We start from the raw sequence: 25,493 nt of genomic DNA, 5'->3' as shown, positions 1-25,493 counted from the left end.
TATAAAGGGCTTTATAAATACATTTGAATGAGATTATATTGAAAATTCCTGTTCAATCAGGAGAAATCACATCTGATAGTCAATATACAAACCACCACAAATGACAATTGGTTTGAGAATATCTCAAAATGTTTGCCGACGAAGTCATGAATCGTTTTTGTGAGATGACATGGGTCATCTCACGTCTTGCAAAGTAAAACAAAAGCAAGCTTTTCTTATTGGACAAGTCCACATAGTCATAGTTCACTAGTTTTTGGACCATTTTCTTACATTTCCTGCCTAATGAAGGTAAATCAAAGTTGTTGTCTCACCTGGAGTTGAAGATCAAGGGCAGCGTGACAGTAGTGATGCCCTTGCCTGCCGCCATGCCCGCCGTGCCAGCAATGGTGGTTCCCTTGGCCTTGAGTTGCACGGTGAGTGCCTTGGCGATGCAGCCCAGGAACATGTCCAGGATGCCAAGCTTGTTCCAGTCACCCTTCTCGGTCGAGTGGATGATGTCACTGATATCGGCAGGCGGCAGGGCCTTGATGCCGATGATGCTGGCCAGGCGCACGGGTGTCACCTCTGGGAGGACACGACGGAGGAGAGAGGTCACCTGGGAAAGACGGGACAGGTGAAGGGTGAGAAAGGATAGCCATGTAGTCAATGTTATTAAACGGCTGGAGTGATATACATCATGCAGAGACTCTCTTTGGCTTTACTGATGTTAAAGTGGGGCTGAACTCACTGATTTAGCCTTGTTTAAAAGAAAACAAAAAAAACACTAGAAGCCATGACTGAAGCAACAGTTTGAAGTGTCTCATTTTTGCTAATGGTGTACTGTTCTGTGTCCCGTGTAGCTCAGTTGGTGGAGCTTGCAACACCAGGATTGTGGGTTCAATTCCCATGGGGGAGTAGTACGAAAAAAGTATGAAACTGTATGCACTCACAACCGTAAGTCGCCCCCCCAATAAGGGCATCTGCTATATGAGTAAAATGTAAATGTAAAATATGTGTTCCACTTTACTTGAAATATCCAAACAGCCACCGTACGCATGACGAATGACTTAGCAACCGAATGACAACATGAACGTGTTTGGTCAAGAATCCCAAGCTCCGAGCATTTCCCTATCTTTGATGACAGTTGTGTTTGTGACGTTAAAGTTCTCTCACAAATGTGAGGATGTTTGAGTTGGGAAAAACCCAAGCCTTTTATAACGAATAAGTCTCATCAAACTAGTCCCGAGACGCTGTGCTTCAATTGGTTAGCTCTGCTGTCTGTAAAGAAAAAGGGGCGGACTGTAGGTTGGTTGTTCGGGTGCTGCCAGACATGGGCAGGATTCAAATCTCAACCCAAGAAAAAATGATGTACCTTAGATTGTTTAAATCGCGCAAACCTCAGTTTTGGAAGATACTGACTTTGTGACCAAAGTTCTTCCACTTTTGCAACTAGTACAATTGTTCAAGACTAATACTGATTCCATATAGGCAGTTTTCAACCAGGTAAGTCCTTTGTAGCTCAGTTGGTAGAGCATGGCACTTGCAACACCATGTGGGTTCAATTCACAGGACCACCCATATGTAAAATGTCTGCAAGCATGACTAAGTCGCTTTGGATAAAAGTGTCTACTAAATGGCATATATTATTATTAGAAGATGGTTTTTGAGTTCAGCTTCTCTTTAAGATTGTCATGAGGCAGGAAATCAGACTGGACCAGCACCCCATGGTACTTTATTGAGTCGGTGTGCCCATGTGTGTGTGTGTATAATACAACATTATGTACAGTTGAAGTCGGAAGTTTACATAAAATTAGTTTGGAGTCATTAAAACTCGTTTTTCAACCACTACACACATTTCTTGTTAACAAACTATAGTTTTGGCAAGTCAGTTAGGACATCTACTTTGTGCATGACACAAGTCATTTTTCTAACAATTGTTTACAGACAGATTTCACTGTATCACAATTCCAGAGGGTCAGAAGTTTACATACGCTAAGTTGACTGTGCCTTTAAACAGCTTGGAAAATTCCAGAAAATGATGTCATGGCTTTAGAAGCTTCTGATAGGCTAATTTGCTAATTTGAGTCAATTGGAGGTGTACCTGTGGATGTATTTCAAGGCCTACCTTCAAACTCAGTGCCTCTTTGCTTGACATCATGGGAAAATCAAAAGAAATCAGCCCAAATATTGTAGACCTCTACAAGTCTGGTTCATCCTTGGGAGCAATTTCCAAACGCCTGAAGGTACCACGTTCATCTGTACAAACAATAGTACGCAAGTATAAACACCACGTTCTGTCTCCTAGAGATTAACGTACTTTGGTGCTAAAAGTGCAAATCAATCCAAGAACAGCAGCAAAGAACCTTGTGAAGATGCTGGAGGAAACAAGTACAGAAGTATCTATATCCACAGTAAAACGAGTCGACATAACCTGAAAGGCCGCTCAGCAAGGAAGAAGCCACTGCTCCAAAACCTCCATAAAACCGTATGCAACTGCACATGGGAACAAAGACTGTACTTTTTGGAGAAATGTCCTCTGGTCTGATGTTATGGGATTTTTATGAATAATGACTAAATTATGTATACATTTAACTTAGAACTATAACTAAACAGAATACTACTATGTTACTGTATGGATGTATGAATCTTATTATAATCATAATACTGAATATAATGTGTGTAGTTTTAGTCAAGAATTAGAACAAGGACTTTCTGTTCCTTGTTAGAAACGAATGGAGCTATCGTCAGACCGGCTGGAATGCTGTGTTCCTCACAGGACATTCTGTCTCTACCCAGGGAGGGGAGAGACCTTGGGCTGGTTGTAGATTGTTTAACAGGTGGCAGACAATGTGGGAAGGCTTGTGAACTATATTGCTATTGTATCCGAGAGGAGGAAGGACATTTTAAAACCTATGACGTCATTTTTATTATATAGCCTGATGTAAATTGTACTATGATCAGTACTCTCAAGAATAAACGCTATTGATTGATTGATTTTGAGACTGGTTTCTGTCCATTTTTTGCAAATAAGTATCTTACAAATTCTTATGAATGGGCAGAGTGTTTTAATTGAATTGGTTGATGAACATATAGGAATGAAATTCCTTCAACATCTGATGAAACAAAAATAGAACTGTTTGGCCATAATGACCATCGTTATGTTTGGAGGAAAAAGAGGGATGCTCGCAAGCCGAAGAACACCATCCCAACCGTGAAGCACAGGGGTGGCAGCAGCATGTTGTGCTTTGCTGCAGGAGAGACTGGTGCATTTCACAAAATAGATGGCATCATGAGGGAGGAAAATTATGTGGATATATTGAAGCAACATCTCAAGACAGTCAGGAAGTTAAAGCTTGGTCGCAAATGGGTCTTCCAAATGGACAATGACCCCAAGCTTACTTCCAAAGTTGTGGCAAAATGGCTTAAGGACAACAAAGTCAAGGTATTGAAGTGGCCATCACAAAGCCCTGACCTCAATCCTATTGAAAATTTGTGGGCAGAACTGAAAAAGCGTGTGCGAGCAAGGAGGCCTACAAACCCGACTCAGTTACACCAGCTCTGTCAGGAGGAATGGGCCAAAACTCACCCAGCTTATTGTGGGAAGCTTGTGGAAGGCTACCCGAAACGTTTGACCCAAGTTAAACAATTTAAAGGCAACGCTACCAAATACTAATTGAGTGTATGTAAACTTCTGACCCACTGGGAATGTGATGAAAGAAATACAAGCTGAAATAAATAATTCTCTCTATTTTTCTGACATTTCACATTCTTAAAATAAAGTGGTGATCCTAACTGACCTAAGACAGGGAATTTTTATTTGGATTAAATGTCAGGAACTGTGTTTATGTGGGTACACCCCACCTGTCTCTGGATACGGGGCGAGGCCGTGTGCAGCAGCGAGAACAGGTCCTGCATCAGTGTCAACTGCTGGGCCAGGTACTGGCGGCCTACGTTGGAGCCGCTCAGCGCCAGCACCATGGAGAGCAGCTCGAAGCAGTAGGCGTCCGAGGAGGTGTCCGAGGAGGCGGCGTCGTCGCTGGGCTGCGAGTTGGCGTTTTCCTTGCTGGAGATGGCATGCTCCCACTCCTCGCGCACCCGGGTCGCCTCCATGCGGATGGCCTGGACGATGTGGGCGCACACCTGGAGGGGGGAGGGGGAAGGAGGGGAAAGCGATAAAGGGATATGAAGTCAATTCCAAGTGTGAAGATAACAGACAGGGGAAGCAGAGTCAGGGGCTTGAACCCTCAAAGCCTTCTGAGGATTACTGTAGCCAGATATCACATTTTGTGTTGTTGTAGTTGTATTGTACTATTTTAGTTAATTGTACTTTATTGGCCAGGTATTCCACAGACTACTGACCTGTTTCTGCAGGTTGGTCAGCTTGCTCCGGCTGAAAATGATGCCCACCATGTGTTCCTTCAGGTCTGCGTCTGACGGCGCCTGATGACAGGTAAACAATAACAGGTAAACAGAAATATATCATGTTTGTTTTCTGGTCTTTATTTGCAAAAAGACCGTGTGAAATAGGGGGTGGTTGAAAAAGGTTAGGAAACACTGGTATACAGTATGACCCCTGACCTTGTCCTCCCCCTCTGGTGATGACAGCAGGTTCTTCTCCTCCTTTTCAGGGGTGGGCTCAGCATCTCCGCAGATTAGCTTCCCAAATACCTACACACACAACACATGCACACCAAGGGTAAAGCTTGAACCTATCCAATTCTATTAGACCTAAAGTGGTAGAGAAAGAAAACATTAACATTTTGGCCCCATAGTGACTGATTGGCCAACCGACCAGTGAGGTGATATTATGAGTGATTTACAGGTGAACGGTCCTATGAGCTCATAGTACGATTGATTGACAGGTGAACCGACCTGTGATGTGATGAGGCGGAAAACGCGGAGTGTCTCGGCCTCGCAGTTCTTCTGCTGGGCCACGCTGGCCGAGATCTGCCCCGCAATCTTGATGCTCTCGCCAGCCTTCCAGCCCAGCACCTTGACCTGGCGCACCCGCAGCGTGTTCTCGGGCCCCTTCAGCTCCACCTTGATCACATGGTGGTCTCCCCCAGGAAACTCGCTGGTCACCCAGCCCATGTGACGCGAATCGAGGTCGATCTGGAGAGAGGTGGGGAGATGGAAGGGATTGGTCAGTGAAGCTTGTGTTGATGCCAAGGTGAATCAAAATGTTTAGTACTGCTTCTCCTTTGTTTTTCTTCTGAAAATGGCTTTTATGAACATACAGAAGGGCTTCAAATCAAATCAAATGTATTTATATAGCCCTTCTTACATCAGCTGATATCTCAAAGTGCTGTACAGAAACCCAGCCTAAAACCCCAAACATCAAGCAATGCAGGTGTAGAAGCACGGTTGCTGTAAGTTTGCCATATCCTGTACTAATAGTGGTTAGCTACATGTAGTAATCTACTTTTAACCAGAGGCTTTTGACCAGTGCCCCATGTGGTTTGGGTCAAATGTAATGCACTGGGGAATAGAGAGAATCCTTCCTTCTTCACAAAACCCACGCACTCAGATGCCTGGAGCTGGTCTATAGAAATAAGAGGCCAAACCTGTTTGATTCTGCAGAGGTCCTCCCCGGCTTTGCCACACAGGAACGTCATGGAGGTGACTTTGTTCTGTGGAGTTAGAGAAGAGCGCCTTTAATATCAATGAAACAGACAGTTTTCCATTAATTTTAGATTGTGGCATCTGACAAATTTGATTTTGGAGTGCACGTCCCTAAGTCCAGAATAGACTATGGGAGGTGCACAGTACTACATAGAGCCATGACTACATGGAACTCTATTCCAATTCATGCAAGCAGTAAAATCAGATTTTAAAAAACAGATCAAATACACCTTATGGAACAGCGGGGACTGTGAAGCAACACAAACATGCATACACATGATAACATACACACTATACACACACCTACACATAGATTTTGTGTTGTAGATATGTGGTAGTAGAGTAGGGGCCTGAGGGCACACACTTAACATGTTGTGAATGTATTGTAATGTTTTTAAAATTGTATAACTGCCTTAATTTTGCTGGACCCCAGGAAGAGTAGCTGCTGCCAAGGCAATAAATAAATACAAACACAAATGTCCCTTTAATTCCTCCCTACTCACCCCAATGTCACGGGAGTTGTCCACGTGCACAGTGATGTAAGAGGCGTTGATGCCTTTGACGCAGCTGATGGTAATGCACTTGGTCTTGTTCTTGTCCTCATCGCCCGACTCCCAAAAGGTCTCAGTTGAGCCATCCGTCAGGCTGCCGATCATGGCCGGACGGCTGGACGTCTTGATGTCCACCACACTGGTCAGGTCCTTCAGACAGGTCACCAGGCACAGCTCCTGGAAGATCAAATGATGTTCAACCTCTTCCAGCAGTATAGATATATACGATTTGATTGGACAATATAGAAATGTCAATTTCAGCCACACAAGTGGATACAATGCATTTAAAATCATATAGGATAACAGACAAGGTTTAACAATCTAAATGTTATTTTAGGCATATGTGACGCAGCTCACTTGCCAGCTATGGTCCCAGCAATATCACGCCCTATAGGCAATATCAAATGCACAAAAATAACTGAAGAAATAGGTTCAATTACCAGAAATTCTCACGTGGCCCATTACAAACTCAGCAGAAAAAAAAGAAACGTCCTCTCACTGTCAACTTTGTTTATTTTCAGCAAACTTAACATGTGTCAATATAACAAGATTCAACAACTGAGACAAACTGAACAAGTCTCTTTTCTACCAACCTTCATAAGGTCGAGCTAGCTACCACAAAACTTAAATGGGCCAGATCTAGCTCGAACCTAGTCCTGGTTTAAAAACCATTCTCCATGGAGATTCGCCATTTAAATAAACCTTATTAGCCCAGTACTAGGCTTAATATAATACGGGTCCCGGGAAACGGCCCTATCTCCTATGGGATTCTGTCTCACTTGGCTCATGGCCTCGTAGCCAGACTGCACACTGATGTTGAAGCTCTCCTCGCTGTCGCCGTCGTCCGACTTGGACAAGATGTTGTTGATGTGGTGGAACACATTGCTCTGGTGCAGGAACTGGTGGTCAGACTGCTTGAACTTCAAACTCCAACACCTGATAGATAGATGGGGAAAGACTCCAGGTCAAGGGTGAATTACGCGCTCACATTGATCAGTAAAGTGGTAGCTAAGTTGGTTGGAGGATTTTAGAATTTTTTTATAATATTTATTTAACCTTTTATTTAACTAGGCAAGTCCGTTAAGAACAAATTCTTATTTACAATGACGTCCTACCCCGGCCAAACCCGGACGACGCTGGGCCAATTGTGCGCCGCCCTATGGGACTCCCAATCGCCGCTGCGTCACTCGGGAGCCCGAGTGGAGGATGGTGCTAGCAACACCAGGGTTGTGGGTTAAATTTCTGCATGGGCCATGTATACTGAATATCTGTGTCACATGTTGGCCACTATGAATAAAAGAGTGTCTGCTAAACAAACATATACCTATTCAATCAGACACTGGAAGAGAAGTTCATGACTTCTTTTGCACAGGTGCTTTGTTGCCGTTTTTTGTGGGACTGAAAAATTGCTCGGAATGTGAAACAACGTTATTAAAAGGATCTGACCCTTTTCCCCCCAATTTTCGCCTAAAATGACATACCCAAATCTAACTGCCTGTAGCAAGGATATGCATATTCTTGATACCATTTGAAAGGAAACACTTTGAAGTTTGTGGAAATGTGAAATTAATGTAGGAGAATATAACACATTAGATCTGGTAAAAGATGATACAAAACAGAAAAACATGAATTTTCAATTTTTTTGGTTCCATCATCTTTGAAATGTAAGAGAAAGGCCATAATATAATATAGGAGTCAAGGCGCAATTTAGTTTTCGGCCACTAGATGACAGCAGTGGGTGCAAAGTTTCCGATTGATCCAGTGAAGCATTGCAATAATGCACAATATTTTCTATCTGCCCAAATGTGCCGAATTGGTCAATTGAACATAACAAAAATGATACGGTAATACAGAATTTAAGTTTACACACTCCCAGGAATGTCATACATGACGGATCATTAGCTTATACCCTAACTTTCACACATCTAGATGGCCGGGCGGGGTGGTTGTGGAGCCAGAGACCACAGGGGATCAAACTGTAGAACCCAATTCCTACTTTTGAATATAAAAATAGATTTTATCAAACAAAACTATGCTACCTTTAATCTTTGGGACCCTCAGGATGACAAATCAGAGCAAGATTACTGAATGTAAGTACATTATTTACCTTCAGAGGGGAACGTATCAAACCAGTTGCCGTGAAAAGTTGTTGTTGTGTACTCTCCTCAAACAATAGCATGGTATGTTTTCACTGTAATAGCTACTGTAAATTGGACAATGCAGTTAGATTAACAGGAATTTAAGCTTTCTACCCATATAAGACATGTCTATGTCCTAGAAGGTTTGCTGTTACTTATGTCATTCTAGTCACATTAGCGCATGTTAGCATCAACCGTCTCGGTATAGGGACATCGATCCCGTAGAGGTTAAAAAGTGAAAAAAGCGGTGATGATTATTATAGGGCCTATTCATATATATACAGAAAGGCATTTGACCTTTTAAGAGATATCTTCCCTTAGTTTTAGTCTTATGGATAATAGGGTTGAATAATTTCTGTGAGGGCAGGTTTGAGTTGAAAGTGGAGGTAGACTTTGAGCAACAGGGCCACCGTACCTGAGGGCCATCTGCTGCAGGGAGCTGCCACTAGGAAGTGACATCATGAGGTCGGAGATGGTCTGGAGGAGGCGGTGGAAGGTGTGGGGGAGGGGGTGGGCAGCCTCCCCGGCAATCACAATGTCAGACAGCGGGTGCTCACACACAGCCAGGTCTCTCTCCTGTGTGTACGAAGAAAACATAATGGAAAAGTAGCTAAAAACACAGGGATGCAATGACTACAAAAGTACATGTATACTGAACAAAAACAAACGCAATATGAAACAATTTCAAAGATTTTAATGAGTTACAGTTCATATAACGAAATAAGTAAATTGAAATTAATTAATCAGGCCCTATTCCCAGTCATTTGGTTGAATATTTTGAATATCTGAATATTTTGTACTGGTACCTCAAATAAAACCCTTTTTTATCCAGGTTTGTCTCATTGAGATGATCTATTTAGCAAGAGACCTGTTGAAGATGGCGGCAATAAAATTAACCTCCCCCCACCACTTCGGTCCTGGAATCTTAATCAAACATCACCTGCTCCATCACAATTTTCTTGTTCCCGGGGGCTTTGTTTTCTTCCTCCTCCTCTTCCTCGGGTTCAAAGGGTGACGGGGTGAGGGAGGCGACAAAGTGCCACAGGATGTCGTGCAGCGAGGTGGTCTGGATCACGTTACACAGCAGCCAGTTGAACGCCTGAGGAGGGGGAGAGAAGTAAGATGGTGGCTTTCACTCACTTCAGAAAACAGTCCTTTAAATTTCAAAGCAAAGACCTGAAGCAATGTATTAATTTACTTTTATATAAAAGTTCCAAAAACCAACAATGTACAAAGGTTGACCCCTAACCTAACCTTATAAATATATATATTGTTTTTAATTTAACTAGGCAAGTCAGTTAAGAACAAATTCTTATTTACAATGACTGCCTTCCTCGGCCAAACCCGGACGACACTGGGCCAATTGAGCGCCGCCCTATGGGACTCCCAAACACGGCCGGATGTGAAACAGCCTGGATTTGAACCAGGGATTGTAGTGACGCCTCTTGCACCGAGATGCAGTGCCTTAAACCGCTGCGCAACTCGGGAGCAACATTAACAATACATTTTCAGATCAGTTTCTCATCTCAGATATTGCCTACACTTTTGTCCTTTCTAACGAGGCCGTCTAGCGACAACTGAGGTACCTCAAAAGGAGGCTAATCACGTTAGCATTTGAGGTAACGCTGCTAACTGTTGAATGCTAATGTAAGCATGAACTTGACACTTCAGGCAGTGTGACACATTTTCCTATGAAAATGCTAACTGTCCACCATCTTGTGTATGACTATCATTGACATATCTCCATGGCCAGCTAGTGTTAGCATTCCCAGGGAGCTTGACATATTTTCTGATGGGAAATGCTAAAATGCCCACTTATGTGTACGAGTATCTCTTTGACGGACGTTACCTCCATGGCGAAGACCCTGCAGGCGGACTTGCGCAGGGCGTGCTTCATGGCCACCTCCAGTCCCTCCAGGTCATGGTGCTGGATGACGAAGGCCAGGACAGGCCACTGGAAGTTCCTCTCGCCCTTACTGAGGGATCCGTGGGCCGAGATAAGACGGGACAGTTCCGGGGAGGGGCGGCGCAACAGAGAAGAACCCACTTCTGGAGGGGAGGACAGTGTTACAAATATTATATAAATTAAAGCGGCAAGAAGCAATGCCTTGGTTCAAGCTGTGGGCCAACTGTGCCACCATCAGGACAAGTTGGACACATCGCCCTAGGATTAGCTAATTATGTACTCCTTACCACACTTGACAAATATCAGAACTCCTAATCAAACAAATTGTGCAATATGCCTTTGATGTATTTTAGACAATTTGCAATGATGTTAACTCCTTCAAATGTCTTTCTCAAGGAGTGCTGGACTGATTGGCACCAAATTTGCAAGACCCCGCCCAGTTCATTGGTTAATGGTGTTTGAAATTTTAGCCTAGAAAATGTTGCGTTGGGAGACATTGGTCCATAGATGGCATTTATCAACTTTCGTGCAGATTGGTCATTCGGTACAAGAGGACTAGCGTTTTGAGTGTTTTTCACAAAACATTAAATTGCGGAAAAACCATAATGGTGGACTTTATGAGTTTGAGGCATATTTTTTCCTTGTGAAGAGAGGGACCTATGTAACACTTTTTTTAACTCTAGCTCAGTGTGAAGAGCGTGACCTTGCAAAATGTGCACATTAAATCGGTTGTTATAGCGGCACCATGTGGACAATTGGCATGGCATTACGTGCGAAGGTGTGGCCCACGGCCCTGTACCATCAAAGGTTGCACCCTCCTGGGCCTCACCATCTCACAAGAATTCGAATTTTAATTTTGCGTTACGGTAGAAGAGGAATAATAACAATAATTAAACTTGCAAGCAGCAATGCCAGGGTACAAGCTGTTGGCCCACTGTGCCACCATCAGGACAAATTGGGCACACTGACCTAGTCTGAGCTACTTCTGTACTCCTTACCATGCTTGCCAAAATTCAGAACTCTAAATCAAACAGATCGTGCAATATGCTTTTGATGTAAACTACATCACCAAAAGCATGTGGACACCTGCTCATCGAACATCTCATTCCAAAAACATGGACATTAATATGGAGTTGGTCCCCTCTTTGATGCTATAACAGCCTCCACTCTTCTGGGAAGGTATTCCACTAGATTTTGGAACATTTGCTGCAGGGACTTGCTTCGATTCAGCCACGAGCATTAGTGAGGTCGGCCACTGATGTTGGGCGATTCGGCCTGGCTCGCAGTCAGTGTTCCAATTCACCCCAAAGGTGTTCAATGTGGTTGAGGTTAGGGCTCTGTGCAGGCCAGTCAAGTTCTTCCACATCGATCTAAGCAAACCATTTCTGTATGGACCTCGCTTTGTGCCCGGGGTCATTGTCATGCTGATACAGGAAAAGGCCTTCCCCAAACTATTGCCACAAAGTTGGAAGCACAGAATCATCTAGAATGTCATTGTATGCTATAGCGTTAAGATTTCCCTTCACTGGAACTAAGGGACCTAGCCCGAACCAAGAAACACAGCACCAGACCATTATTCCTCCTCCCTCAAAAGTTACTTTTGGCACTATGCATTTAAAAAAATAAATAATAATAAAGATATATCTATATATTATTATTTAACCAGGTAGGCCAGTTGAGAACAAGTTCTCATTTACAAATGCAACCTGGCCAAGATAAAGCAAAGCAGTGCGACAAAAACAACAGAGTTACACATAAATAAAAATGTACAGTCCTGGCCAAAAGTTTTAAGAATGACACAAATATACATTTTCACAAAGTCTGCTGCCTCAGTTTGTATGATGGCAATTTGCATATACTCCAGAATGTTATGAAGAGTGATCCGATTAATTGAAATTAATTGCAAAGTCCCTCTTTGCCATGCAAATTAACTGAATCCCCCATAAACATTTCCACTGCATTTCAGCCCTGCCACAAAAGGACCAGTTGACATCATGTCAGTGATTCTCTCGTTAACACAGGTGTGAGTGTTGACGAGGACAAGGCTGGAGATCACTCTGTCATGCTGATTGAGTTCGAATAACAGACTGGACGCTTCAAAAGGAGGGTGGTGCTTAGAATCATTGTTCTTCCTCGGTCAACCATGGTTACCTGGAAGGAAACACGTGCCATCATCATTGCTTTGCACAAAAAGGGCTTCACAGGCAAGGATATTGCTGCCAGTAAGATTGCACCTAAATCAACCATTTATCGGATCATCAAGAACTTCGAGGAGAGCGGTTCAATTGTTGTGAAGAAGGCTTCAGGGCGCCCAAGAAAGTCCAGCAAGCGCCAGGACCGTCTCCTAAAGTTGATTTAGCTGCGGGATCGGGGCACCACTAGTACAGAGCTTGCTCAGGAATGGCAGCAGGCAGGTGTGAGTGCATCTGCACGCACAGTGAGGCGAAGACTTTTGGAGGGTGGCCTGGTGTCAAGAAGGGCAGCAAAGAAGCCACTTCTCTCCAGGAAAAACATCAGGGACAGACTGATACAGGGATTGGACTGCTGAGGACTGGGGTAAAGTCCTTTTCTCTGATGAATCCTCTTTCCGATTGTTTGGGGCATCCGGAAAAAAGCTTGTCCGGAGAAGACAAGGTGAGCGCTACCATCAGTCCTGTGTCATGCCAACAGTAAAGTATCCTGAGACCATTCATGTGTGGGGTTGCTTCTCAGCCAAGGGAGTGGGCTCACTCACAATTTTGCCTAATAACACAGCCATGAATAAAGAATGGTACCAACACATCCTCCGAGAGCAACTTCTCCCAACCATCCAGGAACAGTTTAGTGACGAACAATGCCTTTTCCAGCATGATGGAGCACCTTGCCATAAGGCAAACGTGATAACTAAGTGGCTCGGGGAACAAAACATCGATATTTTGGGTCCATGACCAGGAAACTCCCCAGACCTTAATCCCATTAAGAACTTGTGGTTAATCCTCAAGAGGCGGGTGGACAAACAAAACCCCACAAATTCTGACAAACTCAAGCATTGATTATGCAAGAATGGGCTGCCATCAGTCAGGATGTGGCTCAGAAGTTAATTGACAGCATGCCAGGGCGGATTGCAGAGGTCTTGAAAAAGAAGGGTCAACACTTTAAATATTGACTCTTTGCATCAACTTCATGTAATTGTCAATACAAGCCTTTGACACTTATGAAATGCTTGTAATGGGTACTTCAGTATTCCATAGTAACATCTGACAAAAATATCTAAAGACACTGGAGCAGCAAACTGTGAAAATTTATATTTGTGTCATTCTCAAAAATGTTAGCCATGACTGTACAGTCAATAACACTATAGAAACATCTATGTACAGTGTGTGCAAATGTAGAAGAGAAGGGAGGTAAGGCAATAAATAGGCCATAGAGGAGAAATAATTACAATTTAGCATGAACACTGTAGTGATAGATGTGCAGATAATGATGTGCAAGTAGAGATACTGGGGTGCAAAAGAGCAAGAGGATAAATAACAATATGGGGATGAGTTAGTTGGGTGTGCTATTTACAGATTCACTGTACCTGTACACAGCCATCGGTAAGCTGCTCTGACAGCTGATGCTTAAAGTTAAAGAGGGAGATAGAAGTCTCCAACTTCAGTGAATTTTGCAATTCGTTCCAGTCATTGGCAGCAGAGAACTGGAAGGAAAGGCGGCCGAAGGAAGTGTTGGCTTTGGGGATGACCAGTGAGATATACCTGCTGGAGCATGTGCTACGGGTGGGTGTTGCTATTTTTTTACCAGTGAGCTGAGATAAGGCGGGGCTTTACCTAGCAAAGACTTATAGATGACCTGGAGCCAGTGGGTTTGGCGACGTATCTGGTAGGTTCCTTGATAACTTGTGTGAAATTGAGGGCATCTAGCTTACATTGTAGGATGGCCGGGGTGTTAAGCATATCCCAGTTTATGTCACCTAACAGTACAAACTCTGAAGATAGATGGGGGTAATAAATTCACAGTGTCCAGGGCACAGCTGGGGGCTGAAGGGGGTCTATAACAAGCGGCAACGGTGAGAGACTTCTTTCTGGAAAGGTGGATTTTTAAAAGTAGAAGCTCAAATTGTTTGGGAACAAACCTGGATAGTGTGACAGAACTCTGCAGGCGGTCTCTGCAGTAGATTGCAACTCCGCCCTCTTTGGCAGTTCTATATTGTCGGAAAATGTTCTAGTTAGGGATGGAAATGTCATGATTTTTGGTGGCCTTCCTAAGCCATGATTCAGACATGGCTAGGACATCAGGGTTGGCGAAGTGTGCTAAAGCAATGAATAAAACAAACTTAGGGAGGAGGCTTCTAATGTTAACATGCATGAAACCAAGGCTTTTACGGTTACAGAAGTCAACAAATGAGAGCACCTGGGGAATGGGAGTGGTGCTGGAGGCTGCAGGTTAACCTCTACATCACCAGAGGAGGAGTAGGATAAGGGTACGGCTAAAGGCTATAAGAACTGGTCGTCGAAGTTTTGTCTCCAGAGGCACCAGTTAAGCCAGGGGAGGTCACCGCATGTGTGGGGGGGTGGAACAAAAGGGCTATCTAAGGCATATTGGGAGCTCTACAGTGAAATAAGCCAATAATCACTAACCGAAACAGCAATAGACGAGGCATATTGACATTAGGGAGATGCATGTGCAGCTGAGTGATCATAGAGTCCAATGAGTAGCACTAGATGAGTCAGGGAGCCAATTCAGTAGTCGTTACTACGCTAGGCGAGCTGGAGACACGGCGATTCAGACAGCTAGCGGGCCGGGGCTAGCAGATGGGCATCCGGCGACATCGCAACGGAATAGCCTGTTGAAACCCCCTCGGACGGTTACGTCGGCAGACCAGTCGTGATGGATCGGCGGGGCTCTGTGTCGGCAGTCAAGGGTCCAGGCCAATTGGCAAAAGAGGTACTGTAGCCCAAGAACTGGCTGGTGGACCTCTTTGGCTAGCCGGGAGATGGGCCTAGCTCGAGGCTAGATCCAGGCTAACTGGTGCTTGCTTCGGGACAGAGACGTTAGCCAGGAGTAGGTACTCGGATAGCAGCTAGCTAGCTGCGATGATCCGGTTTAAAGGTTCAGAGCTTGCGGTAGGAATCCGGAGATATGGTAAGGGGAAAAGCAGTCCGATATGCTCTGGGTTGATATCGCGCTGTGCAGACTGGCAGGAATTGACCGGGCTGAGGCTGGCTGATGTCCGAGTTAACGGTGATGACCACTAGCAGTGGATAACTGACTTCTTGCTAGTAAGCTGGCTAGTTCTTGATGGGGGTTCCGGTTCAAAAGTATAAAAATAGCCGATCCGTAACACATTGAGTGAGGCGATTTGCAGGAAGTATATTCAGTCCGTAGATGGAAAGTGCGATTAAAATATATACGAAGAAAACTATATATACACGGGACAGGACAAGACAAAAGACATGTCCGACTGCTATGCCATCTTGGCATACAACAAACCCTGATTCGTCCGTCGGATTGCCAGATGGTGAAGCTGCTCGGCCATGGAAACCCATTTCATGAAGCTCCCAACGAACAGTTCTTGTGCTGAAGTTGCTTCCAGAGGCAGTTTGGAACGTGGTAGTGAGTGCTGTAACTGATGAAAGATGCTTCATTCTGTGAGCTTGTGTGGCCTACCACTTTGCGGCTGAGCCGTTGTTGCTCCTGGATGTTTCCACTTCACAGTAACAGCCCTTACAGAGAAGCTCTAGCAGAGCAGAAATTTGACAAACTGACTTGTTGGAAAGGTGGCATCCTATGACGATACTACGTTGAAAGTCACTGAGCTCTTCAGGAGGGCCATTCTACTGTCAATGTTTGTCTATGGAGATTGCTTGGCTGTTTGCTCGATTTTATATACTTGTCAGCAACAGGTGTGGCTGAAATAGCCTAATCCACTAATTTGAAGGGGTATTGTAGGAGTAATTGATACATATGTAGGTAGATATCACACTATTAAAACAATAGACAGGTGTACACTAGAAAATAGGAGAAGAAGGCAGACGTGAGTGCATTTGCCATTCTGGTAAATACAGGAAACCAAAGATTAGCAGATGGCCAAAGTCATACGTGCTTTAAAGTGCATGTATGGAAAAAGCAGGACACCATTATGAAGATAAAATTGACAGGAACAGCCATAAGTGCTTAGGGTAAAAGGCCATAAGTGCTTAGGGCAAGATAGACATATATTAATTTTAGGGGACAAGGGGGTCCTGCCCCCATTATAATCTAATCAAGAGCGGATACAGGCGTTATTGGGCGTAGACAAGCAGGAAGCCTGAAATGAAGGATAATGGTGGCAGATGACCATAGGAGAAGTAATTTAATTAATGTATGTAATGATCTCATGTGTGTGGATGTGTATAAAGAGCGAACCAGTGCTCTGGGAAGAGGGGGGATCCGCGGATCGTTCCGGCTTGTGATACATGGTATTAAAAGTCTATTTTGATTTCACAAGTTCTTAAGAGTGTTATATTTCTGAGACGATTTTCCACGACATATTTGGCGAGCTTGCCAGGAGGGACAGGGACTGAGGAATGGCGTCCAGGGCTGGAGATAGTTTCTTTGGACAATCTTGCAAACACTATGGCCACAACTATAAAAAGGTAAGCTTGTTCTTACATAGTTGAAATGTTTGTATGGATTGCTTCAGAGATCCTGTCTCAGCGAGAGGGGCGCCATGTAAGTCTCTCTTTCAAATTTCCTAAAAAGAAACCAGTAAAAACGAAAGAACTTTTGAATTCAAATAAATGTGCATGTATGTGTAATTTGGGGAATTGTATTAAATATAAATGCATGTGCATGTATAGAGAATGAGTGAATAGGCGATGTGAACTTTGCTTGTGTTAGGTGTTTAGTGGAGCATGCGCTCGTTCTGATTAGACCGTTCGAATGTGTAGCTTAAATGATGTGCTTGTTTGTGCCATCTGGCTGAGATGGCTGGCTATAATGTGGGACAGCCCATACGGTAAAAACAGATAATGTAGGTAGAAAATCCTGTGATACCTCTTCAATAAAATTAGTAGAAGGAATGCTTGGACAGGTTACTTATGAATAACGGCTCTAAAGATAACAGAGAACTGCATAAATAAGTAGTTAGAAAGCCACCGCTCTTTAAAAAAGGAACATTTTTAAAGAGGTCTGATTGGGTGGATATTTAGTAAATAAATACTTCATGGATACCGCCCCAGAACGGGGACTGAACGGATGAATATTTAGAACGCAGGAAAAACGTTAGCCCGAATGTGCGGCGTTCAACTGCAAAGTAGCTTATAAATATTTAGAAGGCAGGAAAAACGTTTGCCCGATTGTGCGGCGTTCAACTGCAAAGTAGCTTATAAATATTTAGAAGGCAGGAAAAACGTTTGCCCGATTGTGCGGCGTTCAACTGCAAAAGTAGCTAATAAATATTAGGTTGTAGGAAAAACGTTAGCCCGATTGTGCGGCGTTCAACTGCAAAAGTAGCTAATAAATATTAGGTTGTAGGAAAAACGTTTGCCCGATTGTGCGGCGTTCAACTGCAAAAGTAGTTTATACGGTCGAAACATAAATCAGTAGTTAAATAAATATTTCATGGTTAACGCTCTGAAAGGAGGACTGTACGGATGAATATTTAGGACGTTTGCCCGATTGTGCGGCGTTCAAATGCAAAAGAAATCCTGCGAATAAAAAACCGCTCTGTCTAGCTAACAGGGTTTTGTAATTCAGTAGGTCACGCCACAATACTACTCTAATAAAAGTAGTAAAGATCAGTATTGGGGGTTGGGTAGGATATGAAGACAAGCTGATCCGATTAGACAGTAGTCTCGCGTCATATCGTAGAAATCCTATTAGCCTAGGCTTATGTTGAACAAAGGGATTAAGTAAATAAAGAAAGAACTGAGTTGTTTTGAGGTAAAAACAAAGGGATTGAATGAACGGATGAAACATAAAAGGATGAATGATAATGTTGTAAGAAATGAGTAGATCTGTGTAGAGATAGAACATTAGGAAGAAAGAAAGGACAGGTTGGGTTGTGTGTGTGTCTGTGACCAACTGCTGGTAGGAAGAGGCATGCGCAAGCCTCTCTGATAGTTAACTGAATGTAATTTGAGAAGGAGAGTGCAGTTAACTGCTATTAGGCAGATGGAATGAAATTAAGGAACATCGAAGTAAAATAAGTTATAATCAAGGATAAAAACACTGATGTGATAAAGTAATAAGCGACCATAGTAGAATACTAAAAAAGGTGTTAAAATAAATAACCATAAAGATAATAAAAGAGGATTAAACCAAATAGTGTGTAACAAGACAGAAAGTAGAATCATCGATAAATTGAAATTGTACTATAAAGTTAAAAACGAATCTAGGTTAGTTAAGATAAATAGTGATAAATAGTGAAATTCAGGACAGATTAAGGATTCACGAACGGTGTAACAAAGGAAGAGGAAAAAACAGGCCGTCGATCACTCTGTACCCACAGAGACTGCGGTCTAAAAATAGCCTGAAGGACAGAGACCAAAATATGAGAGGTTTGTTTCACTAAAACCGTGAATCGGGAATTAAACAGTCACATGGGACCAAAATGTGAAGCTCGATTTGCAGGCGTTCTGATGTCAACATTCTATCATCAGAAAATACATTGCGATGGGGTTGTGTGTGTGGTTCCTTTAGTCCTCGCAGACGTGCGGGTGATTGGCAGAACTATTGACAAGATCTAAGAACCAATAAGAAAATAGCTCTCTGTTCTGGATATAGGTATATCGGGTATGGGAAAATTAGTGTAATGTGACATTAGAACTTAGTGCGGTAGTAGGAAATGCCGCTATACAAGAGTTTATATCCTTGTCAAAATAACAAACAACTAATCGGTTTGAGGTTAGTGAGAATGGAATTTTTTACTTGGCGGTGTGTAGTCTCTGAGGGAACAATGAGTGTTTCATAGAGATTGCAGTTTATATGTGGTCAAGAAGAAGTATTAGATCACGTTTGACATCTAGTAAAATAACGATGGAATTTTAATTGTTAGACATTCTATACCACAATTCTCTGGAACTGTTAAAGACGCTTTAGAATAAAATCTATGGATAAGTAAAATTATTGGTTTGCTGACTAAAAGGTAACGTTGTGAATATTAACAATATGTACACTTTCTTTTCCAGAAAGAATAAGGGAAAAAAAGGGTTTTTTAATCTTCTCTGGTCAACAATGTCATTGGAGACTGCATTACTGTGGAAAGCAGTTAATTAAAGTCAGCTGCTTTAAAAATAAAAATATCTGGATAAGGCTAAAACATGGAGTTCTGGATGAGTGAGTCCAGTCCCTTTGCGATTATTGGCTTATGATTCACTAGTGAGTACACCATGTACTGGGAATGAATATGCATTAGTAGATATATTGGAAGGGTTTTTTCCAATTCAGTTTCAAATTGGGTATGCAAAAGGATGAACATGTTTTTGAAAAATGTATTTAAGTTGCTCCTAAAGAAAGGGGGAGTGGAAACATATTAATGGTGTCAAAATGCCCTGAATCCTAGGAATTTCTTGTGAAAGACTGATCACCTTTTACTAGAAATTGTTGGAACAGGTGGAATATACTTATAAAATGTTTAAGACACCAGACTCTATTCAAACTGTATAATTACTTTGAAAATCTATTATGTCCCTGGGAAAATTATGAAGAGTTGTACCCTTAAATTGAATAAGTTATTCGAATAGGTTTATTTTAATTTTTATTTTTGATATAACATGGGTTCATAGGTAAAACTATCAGTTCCTTGGGGTTATGGTCTTTGGGTAAATACACAAATGTGTTTTGTTCATTATGCATATAAAAAGTGTTGAAAGTTATTCCAAAGGGTCTATTGGAGTGTGGGTTTGTGAGGGTTTTGTTGATAAATACATCATCTGTAATTCATCTGAGAGAACACTGGTGGAATAAGGGAGTTATCATAAGAAGGTGACGTCAGAATGCTTTAAGGCATGGGAGAGAATATCACCACAAGTGGGTGTGGAGATCAAACCCACCCTAACCGACTGAACAGTGAGGGACAACTGTGTCTGATGACCTGTGAACTGTATCTAAAAAAAGACATGCTGAAATGATATGGGCCAGGGAGAGTAATGACTTAAAGGATTGGGGTACTGATCTTTTTATTATCAGGCCACAAATGAGAGAAAAACTGAGACAACGGGGCTATTGGAAAATAGATAATACTGGTATTTAAAGTGTTTAGTATAAATGTTAATTATTAAAGGGATGTTGTGTATTGAATAGATAAGGTCAAATTTGAGTTAAAGTAAACACTAAGGACTGTTATCCTGAATATTGGGTTGGAAAATGTATTTAAGAAATAACTGTTTAGTTATTTAGATATAGAACTGTTTAAATTTAATAGGCCTAGGGAAGCTCTGGAAACTAATCCTGAGACAAGGTGGTTGACAAAACTTACAGAATATTAGATTAAAGGTTTTTTATTTTTTTGTTTCTTTTGTTTTATAATGTCATTGGAATTGTAATGATAAAACTTTTGTAAAATAATGGAATAAAAAGGTATTCTGTTGTGCGATGATACCCAATGATGAAGAAGAAAGAGACCAACAATAACTTGGGCATAGAATGACACGGATGGACGTTTTCTCCAGGTTTAATTACATTACAAATAGTGGTAATTTATTGCAAATGTGTAATTATTATAATTTTTTTATTATTTTTTTTATTTTTATTTTTTCTCTTTTTCTCGTTTGGTCAATTTATTTTTGTTTTGAGGAACATAAGGTTGTGTATATGTTCCTGAGGAGGGACTGATACTGATATAAATGATATATAAATTGACTTAAGGATGTATTAAACAATGGCTGTTATGGGTTAGGGGACTCATAAATGAAGGTAATGGTAGTGAAGGGGTGTTATTTGTAGAAACTATGTATAATAATAGAGATAATTCACAGAAAAGGAAAGACAGCTGACTGTGTAAAATATAGGGAAAATTCTAAAGTAAATAGAACAATTCACATATCTAAAGATATGGTAAAAAGAATAAGTGGTGGCATTTTGAACACTAGAGCAAAAGTTTAAGAAACTTATTACTTAGTTTTGATAGGATTGGATATTAATCCAACTGGAAGACATTTGACTGATTACATGTTAGTGTACAGCAGTTGATGTAGGGAACATCATTTGACTATCATTGAATATTTCTGTGGCAGGAGGCCAGGTATTTGAGGCAGAATGGTTACATAGGGCTGTTATTAAAAATTAAGATTTAGTGATTTTGCTAATGTTGTCAGGAAATAACCCATGTGTTAGTGTGTATGTCCTCAGGAAAAAACAGCCAGAAATGGAAGGGCTTGGGCTGCATTCTGGAGACTGAGTGTACATCAAGATACACCAGGCTGGTGGTATATTTCTTACAACACTGCAGTGGTAAAGTTCTTCATGTCTCTCTTTGGTGGGTGCATAAGTCTCACGAGAAGTAAGGTCCAGCTGAATAATGGGTGAGCTTGAAAACACCATGACAGAGGATGTGGAATCAGAGAGAGAAAGAGAGAGAGACTAGATTCCACTATAGACATACTGGGTTGAGTTTGGAGGCTACTTGTTTTATTTTTAATACATCATGTGAAAGAGAATGGATGATAGGATATTATACTCTAAACAAACAGGTTAAAGGGATTGATATGAAAGCATATACAGTGTTGAATTAATTCAAGAAGAGAGAATGTTAATTGTAGGTTATGCACATGATTATCAGTTGAAATGGAGTAGATGGGAAACTAAGTAAAAATGACATGATTTGGGAACACCTCTCAGAACCTGTGGCCGAAAGGGGAAGACTGGGTGGAAGCATGAGGAAGCTTTTTAGGGCTTTTATTTTTGTGGAGTCCAGCAGAAAAGTATCCTGGAGGCATAGAGTCAGGTAAAGAGAGAGTGGGAATTGTCATGGTCTCAGATTTCAGTTTGCATGAATATATTTATGCATAACACATAACATTGTCAATGCTGTTATGTTTTGTCTGTTGTTTTCCAAGTCTTATGTTTAGGAAACCAGAAGGAGAGGGGTTCGCCAGCTTCAGCTGGAATGTCTGTTTGTTGTGTGATGAGTGATGGAAGTAAGAGGATGTATGGTGCAATCATAGAACAGAGGCCATAAGTCTCTAAGTATGAATGCTTCACAGAAAGTAGGCAGAAACCTGAACCAGGATGAGAGGTTCTGCGTCTGATGATCCAAGGGGACCAGAAGGACCTCTCCCAGTGATACCAGGAGATCTAGTCCACGTTGGAGGGATCCGGAGGAAGTGGGATCAACCGAGGAGAGATGGACCCTATGAGGTGGCCAAAGCAACAAGAACGGCCGTCCAAGTGAAAAGAAGCCAGACGTGGTACCATCTGAACCACTGCAGCTGAGTCCCAACAGAGAGAAGGATACAACCACATAGAGATGAGGACACAGAGGATGCTGATTCACCAGGAGGGAGCCTGGAGGGAGCAGGAGTAGCGGAAACAATTGAGACGCCAGGGAGGAGCCAAGAAAACAGCAAATCAAGTGAAAGCCAAAATATGACACGTGCATCGACTAATGCACCCAGAAGAGGAGGAGAGGCCTCACAAGGAACAGAATGAGAACATTTCTTCCCTAAAATTGAAACCCTTCCAGATGGAAGTTAAGTCTGGCCTGAGGAGGGAGCCTCAGGTGAAGAAAGAGGAGGAAAAGTCCCGCAAGCTGAAGAAAATGGGGATTACCCCACAATTGACTTTTAAACTTTTGAATGGCCTCCTTTACAGACAATTGATGTTAGAACAACAAAAGAATAATGACATTGACATAACAGAAGTAACAGTGAATGCTAGTATAGAAACAACAGACTCATGCACAATCAAGATATATGGTGGAAACAGGAAGAGAAGAGAGGAACCAGTTGAACAATCCAAAAAGACTGACAAGGTTAGAATCTCTGTTTCACCTCAACTCATAACAGAAGCAGCAGAACTGAAGTCTACCTCAATCATAAGGATCAAACCCTTACCGGAGATGGCACTCTGTGGATGGACACATCACCAAACAAAGGGACAAGTCGTTTGGGATCCGAAAGGATGTGACCTGACATTAATCAAAGAAAAAGACGAGAGGGTGCTCATCATGAATCAGATTGAACCAATTGAAGGTGAAGAATTTTAATAACAAAAACAACAGTGACCAAAGGGAGTAGCACCACGGTCATTAAGATTGATCCTACCCCTGCACCTGAACAGGAAGAACCTGTGACAACGACAACAACAAGGGTGGCGGCTGCTGTGACGACCACAGTAGCTACCACTAAGATGACATCGACTGCCCTTACAAGCAGACCACCCTACCCACAAAGCAACCTGAGACATCAGAGTCAGGAGAGTTTTTTACTGACATTTGGAACTTTCTGATAAACTCTAATGATCTACCTCAAGATAAGAACATTGTAAAAGCGACAGAACTAGATGTATCAGAATTAGAACCACTCAAGGACACCACACGAGAAGAAGTAGTGAAGAAGGAGTGATACGAATGGGCTAAGTATATGGCAAACAGACACAGAATGGACAATTGTATTTTGTGAAGAAAATCACCTTTGTCTGATCTTTTAATAGTCTCTGAACCAGCATCATGTAAAAACTGTGTAAGTTGTAAAAATGACTATTGTACCAATAGAAAGTATTCTATTCCCTTGTGTGACATAAAATGTAGGATTGTTCTGGGTAAGTACTAGGGGTAAAACTATGTTGAATGAGACCATGATGGGAGACAATGATTGTGTTGCCTATAATATTAGAACTGAATTAAATGTACCTCAATTAGACAGAGGTACCGTGGTTAAATTAAAATATGAATGTATTTACAGACACCACACTGAAGGAATTGATGTAGGAAACACCACTGTAGAATGTGATACTATTTGGGTGTTAGAGAATGCGGGAGTTCGTAAAAGTAATGATAAAGGGTTGATTATGAATAGAAAAGGGTTGTGTAGTTACATAACTCAGGTTGCGCCATCTCTTACTATGTTGAAAATTGAAGACAGAGGTATTGCTGATAGTTTCTGGATGTGTGGAAAAAACTAACTGTTGAATGTATTGTCTGATGGATGGATTGGTCTTTGTGCCTTAGAGCAATTAAATAGGTTACGATTATTAAATCACCCCATGATGACTATGTAAAACCTAGAGTTAAAAGGGCTTATGAGAAGGATCCTGAGGTATACCTTAATGCAATTGGACTGCTTAGAGGTCTACCTAGGAATTTCAAGGCCAGAGATGAGGTTAAATCAGGATTTGAATCTATATTTTTGTGGATAACACCAAATAAGAACTTAGAGTGGATTAATTATATATGCTATAACCAACAGGGATTCATTAACTATACTTAATTGGCTCTTAGTGGAGAAGGGTGGAGTTTGTGTCATGTTTGGGGATGACTGTTGCACCTTTATTCCCAGTAATGCTATGGCCAAACTCAAAGGATTATGAGCAGAAGTAAAGGCTAATTCTGGTTTAGACTCTCATGTTTGGGATTGGTTGGACCTAGCGTTAGGAAAGTGGGGAGCCATGTTTGCTAGGATGGCCATCATGTTGGGAGGAGGGTTATTGGCTCTGGGTATTGTATTTTGTTGTGTTATACCCCTGCTAAAGTCAATTGTGGTTCAGACAACAGTTAAACAGATGTCTGTAAGGAGAGAGGGGTGGTCATGCGTGTCATGGTTTCCATGTATATGTTCAATTACCCAGTTCAGATGAATGTTTACTCATACATGTCCACAAAAAGTGTCATTTGCGTCACAATTGCAAGTGGTGTACAAAAATTCATGAGGATGGTCATTATCATCACCTAGAACCTTTTTTCTGTCAAAATGTCAGAGGAGATTGTCTTATATGTAAGGATGAGGACTGTGGTCTTATGTAAAGGGGTTTTAGCATATCTATTTTGCCTAATGCTTTGTGTTCTTTGTAACCTCAGGCAGGGCTTCATACTACATGCTCATGCTTCATCAAAATATAATGGTTGATTATAAGTGTTTTTTATTTTTACTAACTAGATCTTTCACTCCTATTTTATGTTATTAATTGGAGATGTTTGGTCTAGTTGGGTTTTGTAAGTGTATTATGTTTCAATTGGATCTTTTTATTCCTGTGTGTTTATGTATTGGAGATGTTTGGTACAAGTGATTTGTAAGCTTTATTTTGATGATGTATTAGTCAATTGTTGGTATTGATATCTACTCGCTATATGTCATTTTAGTATAGTTTTTGAGGCTAATTACCCTCAAGAGGAGGGATTAT

At 41.8% G+C, this 25,493-nt stretch overlaps 1 protein-coding gene across 1 annotated transcript in view; it reads right to left on the bottom strand.

Annotated features, from left to right (window-relative positions):
- Nucleotides 1–25,493, bottom strand: part of LOC120064471 (E3 ubiquitin-protein ligase MYCBP2-like) — a 110,129-nt gene that overhangs the window by 25,627 nt on the left and 59,009 nt on the right. The window contains exons 26-36 of the mRNA XM_039015067.1: nucleotides 10,140–10,339; nucleotides 9,231–9,389; nucleotides 8,706–8,866; nucleotides 6,932–7,088; nucleotides 6,105–6,329; nucleotides 5,544–5,609; nucleotides 4,852–5,091; nucleotides 4,558–4,647; nucleotides 4,339–4,419; nucleotides 3,841–4,119; nucleotides 312–595 (exon numbers count right to left, since the gene is read on the bottom strand). Coding sequence (XP_038870995.1) covers nucleotides 312–595; nucleotides 3,841–4,119; nucleotides 4,339–4,419; nucleotides 4,558–4,647; nucleotides 4,852–5,091; nucleotides 5,544–5,609; nucleotides 6,105–6,329; nucleotides 6,932–7,088; nucleotides 8,706–8,866; nucleotides 9,231–9,389; nucleotides 10,140–10,339 — 1,942 coding nt within the window. The remainder of the gene's footprint in view (nucleotides 1–311; nucleotides 596–3,840; nucleotides 4,120–4,338; nucleotides 4,420–4,557; nucleotides 4,648–4,851; nucleotides 5,092–5,543; nucleotides 5,610–6,104; nucleotides 6,330–6,931; nucleotides 7,089–8,705; nucleotides 8,867–9,230; nucleotides 9,390–10,139; nucleotides 10,340–25,493) is intronic.

This window comes from Salvelinus namaycush, chromosome 19 (assembly GCF_016432855.1).
Source record: "Salvelinus namaycush isolate Seneca chromosome 19, SaNama_1.0, whole genome shotgun sequence".
NCBI lineage: Eukaryota > Metazoa > Chordata > Actinopteri > Salmoniformes > Salmonidae > Salvelinus > Salvelinus namaycush.
Note: the sequence above shows the minus strand (reverse complement) of the source record. Positions and strands in the feature narration are given on the sequence as shown.